Source organism: Hypomesus transpacificus, chromosome 10 (assembly GCF_021917145.1).
Source record: "Hypomesus transpacificus isolate Combined female chromosome 10, fHypTra1, whole genome shotgun sequence".
Classification (NCBI taxonomy): Eukaryota; Metazoa; Chordata; class Actinopteri; order Osmeriformes; family Osmeridae; genus Hypomesus; species Hypomesus transpacificus.
This window is the reverse complement of record NC_061069.1, coordinates 9,265,342-9,284,267: the sequence shown is the minus strand read 5'-3', so window position 1 is coordinate 9,284,267 and position 18,926 is coordinate 9,265,342. Positions and strand designations below refer to the sequence as shown.

Here is an 18,926-nt window from a genome sequence, read left to right as displayed (position 1 = left end):
TATGCACAGTTCCTGAGGCATTATTTGAAGCCTTGATTAACTTCAAACAAATAAACACAGAACCATCATACAAGCTGCTTAAAGGCTTGCTTTAATTCCAACAGGAGACTCAGAATCACTCAGGTTTGAAAAACAAACACATAGACGGCAGAAGTCTATAAAAGTGTAAGAACGCAGAGAATGACATTTCTGACACCCCTTAAGACACACACACACACACTGTATATCTACACACACAAACACACACGCACATTCACACCTACACACTCACACACACACTGTATACCTACACATACACACACACAAACACACTCCTAGTTGTTCAGCTCTGCTCCGGGTCTGTGTGAGGGTCCAGTTTGTCCAGGATTCCAGCCAGATCCTTGAAGGGCGGCCCAAAGTCATTCAGGGATTTGAAGTGATCTCCATCGTCTGCCGCCATCGACTCAATGGAACTCAGTGACTCTGCTGTTGAGCCCTCCCCCTCATACGCATACGTGGCCAGCGAATCGTAAGGCGGGGCAGAGTAACCCAGGTGTGTCTGCTCGAGGCGTTGTTCGATGTAGTCCCTGACCATGTCGGCGTTGCCGCTGCTTCCAGTAGGCGGGGCTCCGTTGGCAAGCTTGTCGCCGTGACTCGGACCCTCGGCCTCGTCTGCTCCTCCGGGTCTGGTGTCAAGGCGACAAAAGGTCGGGAGGCCGTTGTCCTTGGCGACGTGTGTGTTGCGTAGTGTGCCCATGTCAAAGGCGTGCGTGTCCTCCTCCCCGCCCCCTTCGTCGTCGTAGTGGATCACGTTGTCGCGGATGTCCTCTTTTGATGACATCAGAGTCTCCCGTTCCTTGTGTTGCCTCAAGCTGCCATAGAGAACCGCCATCACTGTAACACAAACACACAGTCCTGTTACCAGTGTAACATACAAACATGCACAGTCCTGTTACCAATGTAGCACATAAACATGCAAGGTCCTGTTACCAGTGTAACACACAAACATGCACAGCCCAGTTACCAACACACAGACAAACACAGCCTTGTAACGAGTGTAACACAGAGACACACACAGTCATATTACTGATGTCATATTACAGTAACACACAAAGAAACACAGTCCCACAACAGCCTTTTACCTAGAACCTTCCCTAACTAACGAAGACTGTCAATTACGAGTGCAGTTACACAGCTATGCTCTCGATTCCGTCCTATTCTCTGTCAAGTATTCCCCATGGCTGACACTCTGCCATGCTGCCAGCGCCGGGCCGCCAGGGAGGAGCAGGAGACACAGAGGGGTGTTAGGAGTCCTCAGCTTATCTCTTCTGTTCTTCAGACGCTCTCCTTCACAGCAGGCATGTTCAAACTATCCTAGCCTGAGGGCTAGCACTGATCCACTTCTCACATTGTGTCAGACACCCACCAAGCAGACACACATACTGACACACACACACATACTTACACACACATGCATGCATGCAAACTCTGACAGCTATTGTCTCACTCATAATAGTATCTATTCACACACAAACACATACGCAAACACGTCAACACTCATAGAGAGGAAGTAGCTGCATGCTAACACAAAAGCACAAACATTTTCATTAATTACTCCTCTCTCTGTCTCTCTCTCTGTCTCTCTCTGTCTCTCTCTGTCTCTGTCTCTCTCTCTCTCTCTTACCCTGGCTTTCTTTTACTCTTTCTTTCTTTCTTTCTCTCTCTCTCTCTCTCTCTCTCTCTCTCTCTCTCTCGCTCTCACACACACACACACACACACACACACTAACACACAGTCTGTTATACTAAGTCAGGACTCAGGCAGCAGGATGAAAGACTGCTTCATCGTGCTTTCATCTCCTTCTCACCTCCAAGTGACAGACAGGCAGACAGACAGACTGGTTGTCAGGCAGGACAGACAGACAGACAGACAGGGTAGGCAAGCAAGCAGACGGATAGTTGAGAATCTCTGTTATGCAACTGTGAAAGATGATACTCTAGCAAAAAAGGAAGGAAGTGGAAAGATAAGTAGTCTGGAATCCTCCCACCGTGCACCTAGGATCATTGTGGGTATTGAGGGCTGTCATATTGCCTTTAATGGTAAGTCTTACTTACGTAACTTGGACTGTGAGTGCCACCTACTGTTGAGTTGATACAGTACCAGATTTATGAAAACTGTATGTTGCCTCTTGAGGTTGTGGCTATCTCTGAGAAATCGTGGCATGTTATTACGTAAGAACAGGTACGCCCGCATTTATTAATTGAGCTAAAGTGCACCCCATCATCGAAATCAGGAACGTGTCCCCCCAGTGCGTCCCTGTCCTGAGGCCCACAGGCAGGAGGACCGGGGTCATCTGGCCCCCCGTGGAACTCACCCAGCAGTATGACCATGCAGAGGAGGACGGCCATCACCGCCCCCGTGCTCAGACCCATGGGGAGGAAGACGGCCTCGGCCGTGCAGGAGAGGAGGGAGCCGTCGGGCTCGCAGGCGCACACGCGGATGGTCAGGGTGGCCGTGCTGCTCTGGGCGGGGTAGCCGCTGTCTTCCACCACCACCGGCAGGTGGTGCACGTTTTGGACACGCCTCTGGAAGCCCGCACGGCGCGTCACCACGCCGGCCGTGTTGTCTGGGAGACCAAACGGCGGAGGTGAATATGAAGCGTGGGGTTTTAATGGTGCACATGACACTTGATATTTAGGGAAATGACTTTCTCTGCGTGCATAGTTGTTAAGGGATCTCATCCCTGACACGTTTCTCCCCAAAATGGCTTTTTAAAACAAGCTCAAACCAGCAGGGGCAGATGTTCAGCACTAACTCGATGGAATATGGCAGTATGCACAATACCAACAGTGCAGAGAGGATGTACAGTGCAGTGTGCCACGGTGGAGAGCTAGGCAGAGACACACATGGATTCTGCCTATAGGGTGTCTGTGTCTGCATCCATCTCCCTCCTCCAGGGAGTGCAGGCTGCCTGTCTGTCACACTGGGTTGTATGTGTCTGCTGGGCTGGACAGAGATCGGCCCTGACAAGCTCAAGGCCATTAGAGCACCTTGAGCCTGCTATCCTGCCGGCTAAGCGCGGCCCTGTCTCTGTGAATCAGATCTGACGTTAAAGCTAACCTGCTGAAAGGCAGAAACAGAGGTAGCAGAGTTTTTTTTATTTTTATGAAAGAAGCAGAGGGAGCAGATAGGGAGGTGGAGGTAACCGAGGCAGAGGCAGAGGGAGCAGATAGGGAGATGGAGGTAACCGAGGCAGAGGCAGAGGGAGCAGATAGGGAGGTGGAGGTAACCGAGGCAGAGGCAGAGGGAGCAGATAGGGAGGTGGAGGTAACCGAGGCAGAGGCAGAGGAGGGGTACGGTACAGACAGATAGAGGAACATGGTGCAGTTGCAGAGGTAAAAACCGATGTGGCGGAGCGAGAGATAGGGGCAGAGATGAAGGTAGGAAGCAGACACGTAGGTAGAGGCAGCAGACGAAGAGAGGTAGCAACAGAGGCAGATCAGGGACAGAAACAGCAGCAGCTATAGCGAGAGAGAGGTAGCAGAGGTAGAGATAATATCTTTATATTATACTACGTGTGCAAGGGCACGTAGACTGTAGAATACAGGCCCATGGAGAAAAAGACTGGATAGGCACAATGTGTGTTCACTGAGAACAATTCATTGTCAATGTACTGTAGATATTTTTGGAGGCTAGAGCTATGCCAAGTGAGTCACAACACAGAATTATAGACTAAGCTATCTGTATAGGGCTTTGAATGCGCTGGCCGTAGCTCGCTGGCTGTGAAACATTAGCAGCTTAGTTCGCATTGTCTTGAATTGTACTTCACATTGCAGTCATTGACAATACTGTTGACGCCCAGATGTGTCACTGCATGCAAATACCCTCTAAGGATAAATCCGTCAACAATACACCACCCATGTCTTTTCATTTGAATTTTTCTTTCCATATCTGCCATTCTAACTGTATGTCTTTATGTCACTCCCCATTTTACAGTTCTAACTCTGGTCTCTAACTCATCTTGTAACTCTCCTTGTCTCCCCTCCCCTCTCTACCACTCTAACAACATGTCTTACTTCCGAAGTCTCGAATTGTGAAGTTCCTGTTCCTCGTCTCTCGAAGGGACTTGAAAAAGAACCTCTGTCCAACCGGAGGCAGGTCCTTGTCCATGGCTTTGATGATCTGGATCACCTACAGCACCCGTGGACAACACAGGGACACTCAGAGAGGCTTCGACAGCCGTGATGGATCAATCGATCAGTCAGTCACTCTCTCAGTCATCAACCACTTCATTCAACTCACTCCAATCATTAAATTCACATTGCTCTTTCTCTCTTTATGTATATATCTTTTTTTTTTTTTCTCTCTGGTTTTCTTTGTCACAGGCATTCGTACACACACACACCCTCTGCAGCTACAATGCAGTGGAACAGCACTTGCCTGCCCTACTTGGGTGTTTTCACAGACAAAGGTGTCGAAGGGTATGGCCAATTCAGGAGGGAACTCGTTGACATCCAGCACATTGACAGTGACCGTCACCTTGGTGGTCAAGAGAGGGTTGTCTGCAGAAAGCACACACAGTACCACACTAAAAGACAGCAGAAAGCACACACAGTACCACACTAAAAGACAGCAGAAAGCACACAGTACCACACTAAAAGACAGCAGAAAGCACACACAGTACCACACTAAAGGACAGCAGAAAGCACACACAGTACCACACTAAAGGACAGCAGAAAGCACACACAGTACCACACTAAAGGACACACTCCAACACTGCTGCGCACACGACAGGAAAGGTCCAAGCATTTATGCTAGTAACCATCTATGCTGGTAAATCAATACACTTAACTGATGTAAGCTATAACATCGTAATTAACAGTATTAAAGAATATTAGGGAATTTCAGACAAGAATCGGGGCCGCTGTTTCTCATTTTTGAATTAATTTGATATGACCTAGTGCCGCTTTAACTGATGAGGACGCAGCAGGTGATGAAGTATCAATATTGTTTGTCAGAGAAACGTGATTTCAAAAAATGATTTGCATGGTTGAATATCCTTTGTTATTTTCAACAATATGATTCAGTCGTTCTGATGAGATATTATCACTCGCCCTACAGACTAGAACTGGATATACCGATTGTTGGAAAGATACTGTAGTCGTGCAGATTCCGTTTTATAAGCATCCAAATTACATGGTTCTGTATATAGCTATTGGAAAAGCAGTTTTCAATCAATCATAAATGTAGGCAATATTGTTATGCCACTTTTGAGGATGAAATAGATGCAAAAATGCAAAAGTCAGATAATTCCACTAGATGGCGCCAACTAGCAAAGAACTGGCCTTAACAGATGAGCATAGGCAACATTTTCTGGACATGACAGAAATGAGACTTCTCTTTCGTCATACTTACTAACTTTAGTGGCCACCACAGTTATGTTGTGCTGGGTGACACTCTCTCTGTCCAGTAGGTCAATGGTAAAGATGGTTCCCTCCACAGTGTCAATGTCAAAGCCACTGTCAGAATCTCGCTGCCACTCAATGGAGTACCTGTAGGCACACACCATCAATATCAATTAGACACAGTGGATGTCACAAAAAAAAAACATTCATGCAATATGCTGTACAGTATGCTATATTTTGACATGGTGGATACCAGGTTGCGTTGTAAGCCTTGTCGAGACTTGTTAGAGCGCTCTTGATGTTTAATAGATGTGCTTACCAACTCACAGTGCATCCCTTTTATGAAAGATTTAAAGGCTACTTCAACCATGAAAGTTTTCATTTGCTTTTGTTAATTGAATAGGCGTTCACTCTCAAATATAACCATGCTCGGGGTTTATTCCACCGTGTTTTACACAAGATTCCATACCCCCCAAAGAACAATAACAAAGTCTTTTAAAATATTCATCAGCTGATACCAGAGACAGCCATGCTTTTAAAGCAAGGTGATTTAAAACGAGCTTCTTATGGAGCCACCAGCCATCAAATATTCACAGACACACAAAGAAAACTGAGCAACAACACTTGCGGTCTGCAGCACAAAGTGTTTCTGTGACAGGGGATAACATTAGACAGCATCAACAGAGTGGACATGCCAACATTGTTTCAAGACAAAAAAGGAACTAAAGATAGCACAAGGTTCCTCTGAAGAGGAAAGGGAAGCGTGCCTGTGGTGGTTAGAATCACCAAGTCACTGGAGGTCAAACTGCTTTTCCATTTCAGTGACTGTGAGGTGCTGATGCATGTGGACAGCAGGGTTTAGAGGCTTTCTAGACACCCAAGTTATGCAGAAGTAGCTGGACTATTGTTTGATACTTTAAACCCTGCTACGGTGCACAATGGACTTTAATTCCATTTTTGGCAGTTGACTGTACACAGTACATTAGATCAAGTATGACCATTTACCTCTCCGTACAGGCTGTGTCATGATATATGATTAACATACATCAATTTTTGGAAAATATGTAGGCTTACATAAGCTACCAGACATTATAAAAGCTCAAGTAATTAGACATTTAATGAACAGCAAGTGAGAAAGTCCGGAAGAGCAACAAAAGACCACAAGACAGATGTTCTTACTGTTCTTACCTCACGGCGCTACTACTGGCGTCCAGATCCTGGGCGGTCACCGAGCCAATGATAGTCTCCGGGGGCGTGTCCTCGTACACGTCTATGCTGTAGGAGGTCTTGGTGAACACAGGGGGCTCGTCTACGTCCAGCACGGTAACCTTCACTGTGGCGGTGTCCTTGAAGGGGCCGAGGTGGAGGTAGCGAGGGTTCAGGTGGTCATTGGATCCCTCCACCTTGAAGGTGTAGGACTTCTTGGCCTCATAGTCCAGAGTCTTAATGTGATGTGGAAGAGGGAAAGCAAGAGTGAGAGACAGAGAGAGAGAGAGAGAGAGAGAGAGAGAGAGAGACAGAGAGAGAGAGAGAGAGAGAGAGAGAGAGAGAGAGAGAGAGAGAGAGAGAGAGAGAGAGAGAGACAGAGAGAGAGAGAGAGAGAGAGAGAGAGAGAGAGAGAGAGAGAGAGAGAGAGGAGAGAGAGAGAGAGAGAGAGAGAGAGAGAGAATAAGAAATTGAGAAAACAAGGGGGGAAATGAGAGGACAAGTGAACAATGGAGAAACAACTGACAGAGGTCAGCCACAGGTTGGATTACTGTCAGATAATTACCAGACAAACACTATCACATCTAATCAGATCTCTCTGAAGTGTGTTGTTGTGTGTGTGTTGGTGTGTGTGTTGGTGTTTGTGTGTGCATACATGCGTCTAAAATCTGTGTGCCTGCATGTGAGTGTGCAGGTGTGCAAGATCTTTTTTTTTGAGAGAGAAATGAACAGAGAGGGATACATGCCGTATGTGGAAAACAGATGGATTACTTGTAGTGGTTACAGTTGGATTATACACCATATCTCCAAAAGATGCCATCTATGTGAATCAAAGGTTTTTGTACTGTACACGTTCCCAGGTCTTAAGGTCTGTCATTTGAGTAGTTTAAGACTTTTACTGTGTGTTTGTTTAGATTTCCGATGTTTTCAGTTCGTTTGAATAGCTTTCTCTGCCATCCAACTTGACTGTGTACTTTGTGGTAAACTGACATGAGCACAGACGGTAAATGTGTAATGTTGACAGCAAAGCAGTTCACACTGTCAGCACCAGCGCATACACACACACACACACACTCTGTCTTCTCTCTCAAGCAAGCATACACACACATTGACACACTCAGATCAGATTGTTGAGTCTGGTTAGGAATATAAAGGATACAATGCTTATGTATGAGTTATATAGATCCCTCTCGGGGGCCCTAAACTGTGTTTTATGGAATGACATTGGCAGCCACATTTTTTCAACGCACGTATTTTGCATCGTAAAAATCATGGGACTGTGAAAGAAAGATGCACCATTTGACTAAGACACTCCTTTAAAACACATAACTAACAACCTCCCATTGACAAAAAGCAATCACTACTACAACTCTATATATAATCCTATACTCCTTCAATGAAGTGTCCCTCCTAAATCCATAGATCGATAACCTATCACTTGACTCTAATCTGTTATTTTGACGGAGCCGATTATCTCCTGAACCCATCACTCTCTCGAATCCTCTTATCACAAACAGTGGCACTGTAGGTTACTATACAGTACAGTGCAGAACACCTCCCTGTGCCACTGTGGTAAGACCATGAGTCTTTGTCTCACCTCAACCCTGGCCTGAACTTGTGGCTGTTTTCTTTGTAATAATGAGCCTCTTTCTTTGTTCAATCTCCAGTTTCGGCCGTGGTTCATTTTGATCACATTGTCAGCCCTGGAGCCAAAAGAGTACCTTTACTGATGGATTGGTTTGGCATGGATAAAGCACTGTACATGTGTATGTGTGTGTGTATGCACAATGTATGAGTGCGTGCGTGTGTAAATGTCCATATTGTCTACGGATACCACCTGGTCTTCCTGAAAATCTGTTAAGATGCGTCACAGTTTATGACACATACACACATGCTCACAAATTGTTCTGCGTCAGGAAAAGCTTGGGACATCTAGAGGATTCCTCCCCATAATGCTGACTTCAGCACAGTGAGGAGAGATTAAAGGCATATGGACATATGACAGCTATAGTCCAACGTGTGTATCTAGGGCTTCAGATTTATCTTTGAGATACAGTACCTTAAGAGGAGAAAACAATGAAAATGTCATAAACATGACAAAGATCATATTTAACAATAACTAAAATTGAGACTTCAATTATGTGATAGTGGTCTGAGTGCGTGTGTTTTTACACAAAACAATAGATGCTTAATGGATGCATCTTGACAGACAATGTATTGTATGTTTTTGTGCTTTGCATAAAACTGAAAAACCGAATCTAAAGTAAATACATTTATTTATATTAATAGAGGCCAGTCAAAACAATTTACTGCATGGGAACCTTTGTTGTATGTCTCAATTCCATTCCTCACAATATTTTTTTGCGCACCTCTCCTCTTCTATAAAAAGTATCAATCTTCTACAAAGTGGCACTCACAGTAGTTTTGCAAGCTTTCAGCGAGACAGTTAGTGGGACTGTGTGCCGCGACAAGGACACATGCATTTAAAGGGGGACCTTTGGAGAGCACTTCTGAGGGCTGTCTTGTAACATATATCTTTCACATCCTGTCTTCCACTCAGTTTTCCAACCGCCACAGACTCTTTCTTTTATCCATTTTGTGTTTAAAACATTTTTTTAAAAGGAAACTGGACACTTTATTCTTAAAAATTGAATAACACGAAATAAAGAAACAAAGCAGAAAAGGCACCCGGAAGTGTCCCGAGAGCAAGTGATTTTGAAGACTTCTTTCTGTTCATGTTGGTGTGTTTTGGAATAATGAGTGGCTATGGAGGACTGATGTGCAACCTTGCTTGCTGCAGTGATTCAACACAAGTACTTTCAATTTCCTCTCCTTTGATAAACATCTGAGATACAGGGTTTTCCAAACAACCCACTGCTAAATTATACTCTGAGTGTGTGTATGCAGAAATAGGACAACAGTGAACAGAAACTTTCCAGCTGTTTTGTTCCTTTTTCCTATGCAGAGTTAAGTCATGGAAACCTACCTTCTTGAGGACTATGATCCCTTCCTGACTGTGTCCGTTGGATGTGATGTCAAACATGTTCCCCTCGTCTCCAGGCACAATAGAGTATTCCACCAAGGCGTTCCTTCCTGCGTCCAGGTCATGAGCTCGGATCCGCCCCACCGCTGACCCCACGGTTGAGGACTCTGGGATGCGCAGGTGAAAAATACCTGGAGCCACGTGAAACAAAAAAGATTGGCCTATTGGCTGTTTTTTTCTTTTTCTTTTGGACAACCCGGACTTCCTACTCTCACATTATTCTGAGACGTGCTATGTTTTTGTTTTCCTTTGACTTTTTATTATATTGCATTAGTGAAATAATCACTGACATCTCATTATTATACATCCTTGAACATTTGTTTGCCTGGAATGTAAGCTAACAAAAAGCTTGGCAAGGTAAATTAAACACAGATCGATATTTAACTTAATATCAACTGGTACTTTTTAACCTTTTACCATAAGGTTTTAAACATCTGACAAACACCAACTCGGATTTTAAAGTGTACTATCTCTTTACTGTAATGGTGCACCCCTTGGAATCCAATTATGAATTTCTCCAAACTGGTAATATTTGATATTGGTTTTCCTTGAAATATGTGGAACCTCATTATAGACGATTTGAAAAGACAACTGTGAGATCAAGGCTCACTCTACTTCACTCTCCTCCAAAGAAACAATCCATTAACAGTGATGAGGCAGAGATCAAAGATGTCCCCATGCACTTTTGTGGAAACACTTTTCTCAAAAACACCAGAGGATTCACAGTATGACGTTACAGTGAAACAGTATGTAATCAAAGACAAAAAGATAATTGATAACACCAATTCTCTTGTCTGGTTACTGTAATTTAGCCACATCCCCCTCTCATAAGCATTAGTAATGCTAATAGTACAGAAGATGTTTAAGGGAACGTGTCACACTTTTGGAAAACCTTGGTGGGTTGTCATTGACGTCGCTGAGGGTGATGTTGATGGTGGTGGTCCCAGCCAGACCCCCGAGCTGACCACCCATGTCCTTGGCCTGAAGCAACACCTGGTACACCTCCCTCACCTCTCTGTCCATGTTGGGCAGGGCTGTCCTGATCACTCCTGGAGGACAGGCAGGGAGGAGGAGGTGGAGGGAAGGAGGGGGTGGGGAGGAGGGAGGGAGTTGATGGTGAGAGAAAGTTTGAGAGAGACAGAGAGAGAGAGAGAGAGAGAGAGAGAGAGAGAGAGAGAGAGAGAGAGAGAGAGAGAGAGAGAGAGAGAGAGAGAGAGACAGAGAGAGAGAGAGAGAGAGAGAGAGAGAGAGAGAGAGAGAGAGAGAGAGAGAGAGAGAGAGAGACAGAGAGAGAGAGAGAGAGAGAGAGAGAGAGAGAGAGAGAGAGAGAGAGAGAGAGAGAGAGGGGGAGAGAATGGGGATTAGAATAAGTGCAGAAAGAGAGAACGAGAAACAGAGAGAGAGAGGGAGAGCGATGTAGTGGGTGGTGATTAGAGAAAGTGTGAGAGCGAGCGAGCGAGAGAGAGAGAGAGAGAGAGAGAGAGAGAGAGAGAGAGGGTGGAGAAGAAGAAAGAAAAGATAGAAAAACGATGAGTGGTGACTTTAGTAGAGAATGTTTTCTCTTTGATGTTGCTCCAGGGGATAGAAGGATAGGTGCGTTCAGATCCCTGAATTCATTAAGCCCCGCATTACACATCTGTGTAAGATGTCATAAAAGGAAGACCTTTGACTTGGAGCTAAAGACTAATCAGGCCCCATGTTGCCTCTCCCTGTGCGGATAGCGTTTGATCAGGACTGAGTCTGCAAGATACTGGCAGGTCATACATTGCCAGTGGCAAGGAGGGGAGAAAGGGAGAAGCTTTCAAACCATTTGGTAAACACAGCAACCAATCACTTACTGACCCCCAAAAAAATCTCAGAAAAATGTTCACTTAGGACTTTCTTCAGTATATAAATAACAACAATTAACATTGCATTGACTTTGATGCTGTTTGGGGATGTATGCATTGTTTAACTTGAGGATGTGCCAGTGAGATTGGAGTAAACGTACCCGTTTTTGAGTCCACAGAGAAGTAAGGCTGTCCCTGCAGGATGCTGTAGACGATCTTAGCGCTGTTCCCATAGGTGGGGTCATCTGCATCTGTGGCTGTCACCTGGGTTACATACGTCCCTGCAAAATACAAACACAGCAAACAGTTAAACTATTTGGAGCATTGAAAACTGAAGTAATTAAGTTAAAAAGCATTTTTACATAAATGTGTACATAAATGTCTGAATCACAATAGCTCCCCTACATTTACACCTATATAGTTTGTGTGAAAAACAAAGACAGAAGTATTTTTGTCCATTCTGTGTTCTGGAGGAGTATTAAGAGATTAGAGAGTTTGGACCTAACTGTTAAATAAACTCCAAGTAATCAACCGGCAGATGGCCCAGCGGGCTGAGATTGCCCAAAATACACGTCAAAAACCAGTCTACTGTGCTGAAGAGCCTCCCAACTGGCATATCCTGACTTTGAGAATATCAGGACATACTGCAAGACTTGATCATGTGGCTACACGGGAAGCAGTTAGCTGGCAAACTGAGAAGGTGTGATCAATGTCTGGAAGAAACAGTTTGTTCTGCTCTCACATCCTGAGATTATGAACCTCAGGAAACCTGTTTGGAAAATAGATTTTCAGAGCTCATCTCGGTCTACCCACTGTCTTATTGAACCACAACCCACACTCTGACCTCCAGGGTATGGGGAAGGTAAAAGGGTAACCTATTTCACTTCCAGGGTATAGTGAAGGTATACTGGTACCTGTCTCACCTCCAGGGTAAAGTGATTCTATTGGTGTTTTATTGCAAGGTAATACCTGCAGGAGACATCTCAGGGACGTTGGCTGTATAGGGGCCCTCAAGGAACCGGGGCTCACTGTCGTTTATGTCCTGGACCTTGATGATAAACTCTGACTCCGGCTCCAATGGTCTGCAATTAATTAAACGATTAATCAAACTGTCATATCTTGTTTTCTCAGCCAACCATGAATTTATCAATAAACCCTCATTTGCACTCCAAATAACACACACAAAGGGCTTTTCGGAGAACCTGTCCTGCATGGTTTGTGAGTTCTGGGTATCCAGTTTGTGTTCTGACCTGCCAGAGAGCAGGTCCACAGCCTGGGCTCGGAGAGTGTAGTAGGACTTCTCCTCCCGGTCCAGACCCACCAGAGCGTGGATGTCTCCTGTGGTCTGGTCTATGGTGAAGATGGAGCCAGCTCCCTCTCCTGACAGAGTGTACTTCACCTCACTGTCCCCCCTGTCCAGGTCCGTGTGGAGCTGAGGAGGAACGCAGGGTTGGTCAAGAGGGGGGCAGTCAAGACAACTATGCGTCACGAGTGCATGGATATCCAGTATTGACTGATTTGGTTGGTTAGCGTACAAAACATAACATACCTATTACGTAAGTGCAATTGACAAATGTGTCAACTGTATGATCAGTTTGTACTGTACATACATCATGACCAGTCCTATTAAGTATTTAGGAAAAAACTGAAAGGCAGGTTTAAAGCAGCTCTTACCTTTGAACCCATGCATTGCAGGTTCAAAGTAAGCCTTTTTATGTGCACATGTCTCAACTCACAGTAAGGCTATCTTCCCAATTCAAATAGGAAATGGACTGACAAACATGAGCGTTTCATAATACAGCAAATACAAAAAATATGTACGTTTTGTTTTTAGTTTAGCACAGGCACTGGATAAAAACAATAACATTGTTAAATTATTATTGGGAAGTTTTGTAATGTAGTGGAGGCAAATCATACAGTAAACATTTGAATGATAATATGTAGGCAGTTTGTTCTGTCACTGTTATGCAATATAACAAAGCTTTATAGCTTTGTGTCAGGGCAGCATTTGTCAATCTTAGTTATGTAAGGATACACAGACTAGTAATAAAAAAGTAATATGTACGTCATGCACTAAATTGAGCATGCTTTGCTTGTCAATGGTTTATTCAACATCTAGATGCCACTCTTCCATGTTCATGTCTATTTCAGTCGATTCACTGTGAATAATACTCTTTTAGCAGAATTTACCGTAACATAAACATAATCTGACTGAGGTCATGAAGCTTCTACTGAGCTGTACAGAGCTTTAGAGTTTAATTACATCATTTGATTTCCCTGTACATAACCCCTGATACGTGGAAGCCAGCAAAACAGATTCAGTTGTATTTTGGAAAAAGATAAATAATTATTCAATGAAAAAATTAATACCAAAACGTTTGTGTTAGCATTCTATTATGGGTTAGAATTGTTATAGTGACGCTGTAGTTCACAGATAATATGTTTAGAATCAAAACCCTTTTCCAGGGTCACGAGGAACACATTTGACCCCAGAGGGCCCTGTACCACACAGTTAATTACTGTAAGAAGGAAATGACATCAGCTCTCTGTGGCCTATCACATGAAGCGATTCATTACTTAGGATGGGTGGCAGGGGTCAGGTATTAACTTCCTGGTAATCCATTAACCACAACATAAACCAGCCACGGCACAGATAACATCACAGAGACTGATACCATAAAAACCCTTTTAGGAGATTATGGTTTATTTGTCTACAGTAAAATGCCAGTGAAGAAAATGTGATTTAATTTAATCGGATAGGGAAATATACTGTATAAAATATTGTATTGCGTCTGAGATTGTTTGCCAGGTCATTCACCTCAGGTTAACCATTTGACAATAGGATTTAGTCAAAGGTGTTTATGCGAATAATGTATGTGTGTGTGTGTGTGTGTTTGTGTGTGTTTATGTGTATGTGAAAGAGAGTGAGAAAAAGAGAGTGTGCAACTCCAATATTACTTATGACCTGAGAACTGTCCAGCATTTGGGGGAATAAATGAAATCATTCTGGCATCCTATCATGTAGACTAGCTCCCCCAAGACACACCAATGTGTCTGTAAAGGTCATAGACATGGCTAATGGGTCTAGCATGATGATCCATTCTCTCTAAAGGGCATGAAAAGTGTGCTTCCTTCTGGACCTGATTGAAACAAATGACGACAGCAGGTACAGTAGGTGATGCATTATTGCAACATTCACAGTGGACGGTGTGAAGAGACAATGTTAAAGTTCACGCTCTCCTTCCTGACTCCGAGCCAGAAATGATGCTGCAGGAGCTGGGCTTCAATTCTTCGGCAAAATTGAGTCATACTTTGCAACGTTCCACTCTACCCTGGCCTGTTGTCTTTGCAGTCTATCCTTTCAAAGTATACATCATTAATTATTGGCTGGAATTTAAAGGCTGGACAATTATTGTTTGCGTGAATCCAGAATGTGGTAGAGACAATGGTTGACTGGAGAATTGTACTGACTATTAATGGGCATGGCAACTCCCCATAGATGCTGAATTACTTTTCTTGTGGTGGTAAGCAGAGTTAAATTGTTGCTGTGTGACTTTCACAGCTGTCCATCTGGGTCTTCAGACAGTACATTTCCAAATTAATAATTCATGGTGAAAGCCAAATAGAGCATTCATGTGTGGCTAATGAGTCATGGTGCAGTGACCATTTCTTCTCCAAATATTTTTGTTAAGGTGTGCAAGGTCATGGAAGATAAAATGCAGTTGGCTTGAAAGAAATCTGATCCAATTCACGAGGATATTGGGCTTGTGTTCTGTTCTCTGCTGTCCCTTAATGTTTCATGGGTTTAGACACTTCAAGATTCGATGGTATCAAAACTTTTGGTAAATATTTTCACCACATTTAGTGTTCCCTGCTGAACTATGCCAACAGTTTGTAAAGCCCCAAATCTTACAGGTTTTAACTTGATTCCAAATATAAGTTTTTAGTTTATCAGTAAGCAGTTATCAGTAATGAATAGAAGTTGACTGCACCAAAGGTTGGAACCTTGATAACATAACTAATAATAACAACAATTAAGTTAAAATCAAAACAAATAACCTTGAAAGCTGTGCATAAAAAATCACCTTATGCTTGCCATTGCAATTGATACCACTACGTACACTGTGACTGATACTACTATAGCAGCTAATGGCCGAGCTTGCTGTAGACCGACCAGCTTGCAAGCTAACAGTCAGTTAGCTCTAAGAGGGATTCCATGACCTAAGGTCACAGTCCTTGGTGCCAGATTTCTCTCTGTGTTAGCTTTTCCAAACCTCCACCCCCCACTATCCACCAAGTGATAATCAAGGCCTGATCCTTCACACTCCCTGCATTAGTAACAGCAGATTAATCAGTAGCTACTCTATGGGCAAGGTTCCATCCTGGCACCTCTCCACTTAAAAAAAAAAAGTCTCCTCTTTTTCTCCTTCTCTCTTTTGTCTCTTTTTCTTTCTTTTTTCCTATTTTCCTATTTTCCTATTATCCTCTCTCTCTCTCTCTCTCTCTCTCTCTCTCTCTCTCTGTCTCTCTCTCTCTCTTTCTCTCCCTTTCCCCATCTCTCTCACTCTCTCTGAATCACAGGGTATTAGCATCGCCCAGCCAAAGTATCTGTCAATGTGTGTATGGGAGGTGAGTGGCCCTCATCTCTCAGCCAACGGCTGACATCTGCCATGCGTATGGCTCACAACCAGTGATTGACTTGGCACCATCAGGGAAACGGTCACACAGACCAGCCAGCCTCTCTCACAGGAGACCATGTGAATCCTGACTTTGCAGTAAGCTTTCTGACACTTTCTCCTCATCTCTCTCCGTATTGATGCAGTGAATCGGAAAGAACCATCCCACCTAGGTCCCTGTAGAGCAGCAAAGTGTTGCGTCAGGTGCAGAATGTATGTTTCATTGCCCCGTCGGAAGTCATTCTGCAGCAGACATTGAGCTTTGATGTCACAATCACTGCAATTGCCTTCTTTCAATGATGAGTTCATTACTGAAAACACCAATTCATTCTTGATACAGGGGATAGAGGCTTTATACAAAGCAGAGAGCCTTTGAAGTCCTCCTCAGGGTGACCTCTGAACCTAAGCTGTGATCAATAGACCGAGGAAGAAGTCAAAGAAAGGTTGTTTTCACTTTTTTAAAGGATGAACTCCTCACCATTTTATGCATTTTATCCTTCACATCTTTTATGCATACTCCTTTAATACCTAACCCAAGAATGGTCTGTAGAAAATTGTAATTCCATGGCTTTTGGATCAATCCATCCCCTCTGCTTACTTTGCCTTTTGGCCCCTTCTTCAGTACATCTTCCAGACATTCTAAAGCTATGTCATGTTAAATCGCATGGAAGCTCTGCAGAACATCTTACCTTGCCAATGTACTGTGGTTCAGAGCCCATGTATTCCTCCAGAACAAAGAACTGGTTCCACACCCATCCTCTCTTCACCCTCTGAACCCCCGAGCCCTTCTGCATCCTCCATCCTGCCCTACCTCTTAGTCCAGCTCCTCCTCTGTGTCGAGTGCTGTCTGACCCAGACGGTCCCCGCCCATTCTCTGGGACTGGAAGGCGGGCAGGACTCCCTGGTCGAGGAGAAAGCAGAAGAGCAGCAGCAGGCTGCTCTTCGTGAGCATTGGGGAGGAGGGTCTGTACAGAGGTTGGATGGATGGGTCTGTAGTGAACTCCAGGAGAACCCTGAATGTTTCGACCGCAGGAGCTGTTCTCAGATCAGTCTTTCAATGGGAACAAGCAGGTCCCAGAGGGATAAGGCTCGTCCTGTAAGATCCGGTGTTTATTCTGTTGAACAGCCCTCATCAGGGGGTATCCCAGATATCTGGGAACTCCCAGTGAGATGAAAGAGGTCTTGAGTTGTAGATAGAAGATCCGGCTTGCTGAAGATCCCAAAAAGATAGTTGGTTTAGCTCCAAAAAGCCTGTATGATCTGAACAGCTGGGCAGGTATGGAAAGGTTGGTTCTCTGGCAGGAGACTGGATGAAGATCTGGACTGGGTGACTTTTCTCAGTCATTCATCTCCTCCCTCTTCCTTCACCTGATGGATAGTTGGAACAATAAAGTTACTATACAGTACATAGCTAATTAGTTATGTCTATTTTACAAAAATACACTATCTAGTTAAACCACTTTACAAAAATCACACAGCACAATTGACTGCCCTTTCGCCCTTTGACAGAAGTTGTGTAATCATTGGATTTTCAAGTTTCCCAATCTTTCCGGATCACCAAGAATCCCCCTTTCCACATCCATACCCTCCAGATTTCAAAGTTCAAATTGAGCTCATAATGCACTTCCTCTGTCTGTCCGGCCAGCCTTGAAAGAGGCTCACAGGGAGGGTTTTACAGAGCATGTGGTTCTGAGGAGAGGAGACGAGGGGGACGTGCTTCTCCAGGCCTCCAGGAGCTCACCACGCCTTGGGCTGGGAGGTAGCCACAGCACAGGCTCATTTATTAGTGAAGCTGCACAGTCCAAATCACAGGGAAGATCTGGACTTCATGAATAAAACAGATACCTAAAGATTTAGGAAGTGATTTAAAGTCAAGCTTTATTTTGGGCACGAAACTAGCACTGTAGAATGGTAACTTAGCACTGTAGAATGCACTGTAGAATGGTAAATGTAACAGAAGCAAGTAAGCTGTCTAAATTAAAGTGTTACACATGGCAGTAGTTGGTTCTGACCACCCATCGCAAGGCACAACGTGTTGTCTGTGTTGCCCTGTGGGAGCCCACGGGTTACTGGCCCACAGGTTCCATCTGTTCGGGGAAGAGACGGATGATGAATGTGCACAGCCACTCATTCAGCCCCAGCGCCCCTCATCCCATCATCCGTCTTTACTTCTACCCCCCCCCCCCCCCACACACACACACACACCAAATCTGCTTCTACCAACACGTTTATTTTTAGCATCAGGTTTACATACGTCTATGCACACACACAAACACTCCCAGACACTTGTGCGCTGTTCTGTTTGTCTTGTGTCTGCATAGCCCCTGGGCCTTAGTGTGCGGTGTGCTGATACTGCATGCTGTGATGTGATTAGGGCACATTCTGGGGTTGAAGAGTTATTGTGCATCCATGTCTGTGTTCTCTGAGGGCTAGCTGGCAACCTTGTTGCCCTCAACAGTGCCACCCAAGCTCTAGGCAACAGACAGCCATACCATAATAGGTGGCCCATTGACTGGCCTGGCTGTTCGACCCATATCGATGTTGGATTACCCAATTTGTTTTTCTTTCTCTTTTTTTTAGGCAGATATAGAAATATATCTCTGTCTCTGCTGTTGCTCATGCTAATGTGCGAGGTGTCTGACTTCATAGGAGGGGGCTGATGCTAACTGCCAACTGTTCAACATTTTTCAAGATGGAAACCTTGTAAAAATCTGTGAAACAGATACGAGTGTTTAAACTATGAAAGCATTTGCAGGTGTTTTAATGATTTTCAAAAGGATGCATTGT

At 44.3% G+C, this 18,926-nt stretch overlaps 1 protein-coding gene across 1 annotated transcript; it reads right to left on the bottom strand.

Annotated features, from left to right (window-relative positions):
• Positions 1-248: 248 nt before the first annotated feature.
• Positions 249-17,091, bottom strand: cdh12a (cadherin 12, type 2a (N-cadherin 2)). Its single transcript, XM_047027610.1, is given in 13 exon segments — positions 249-873; positions 2,355-2,606; positions 4,057-4,171; positions 4,421-4,542; positions 5,396-5,532; positions 6,574-6,827; positions 9,578-9,765; positions 10,516-10,683; positions 11,625-11,744; positions 12,433-12,545; positions 12,714-12,895; positions 16,829-17,031; positions 17,034-17,091. Coding segments are annotated over 13 exon segments (2,463 nt in total). The 3' UTR covers positions 249-322.
• Between the last annotated feature and the right edge of the window lie 1,835 nt (positions 17,092-18,926).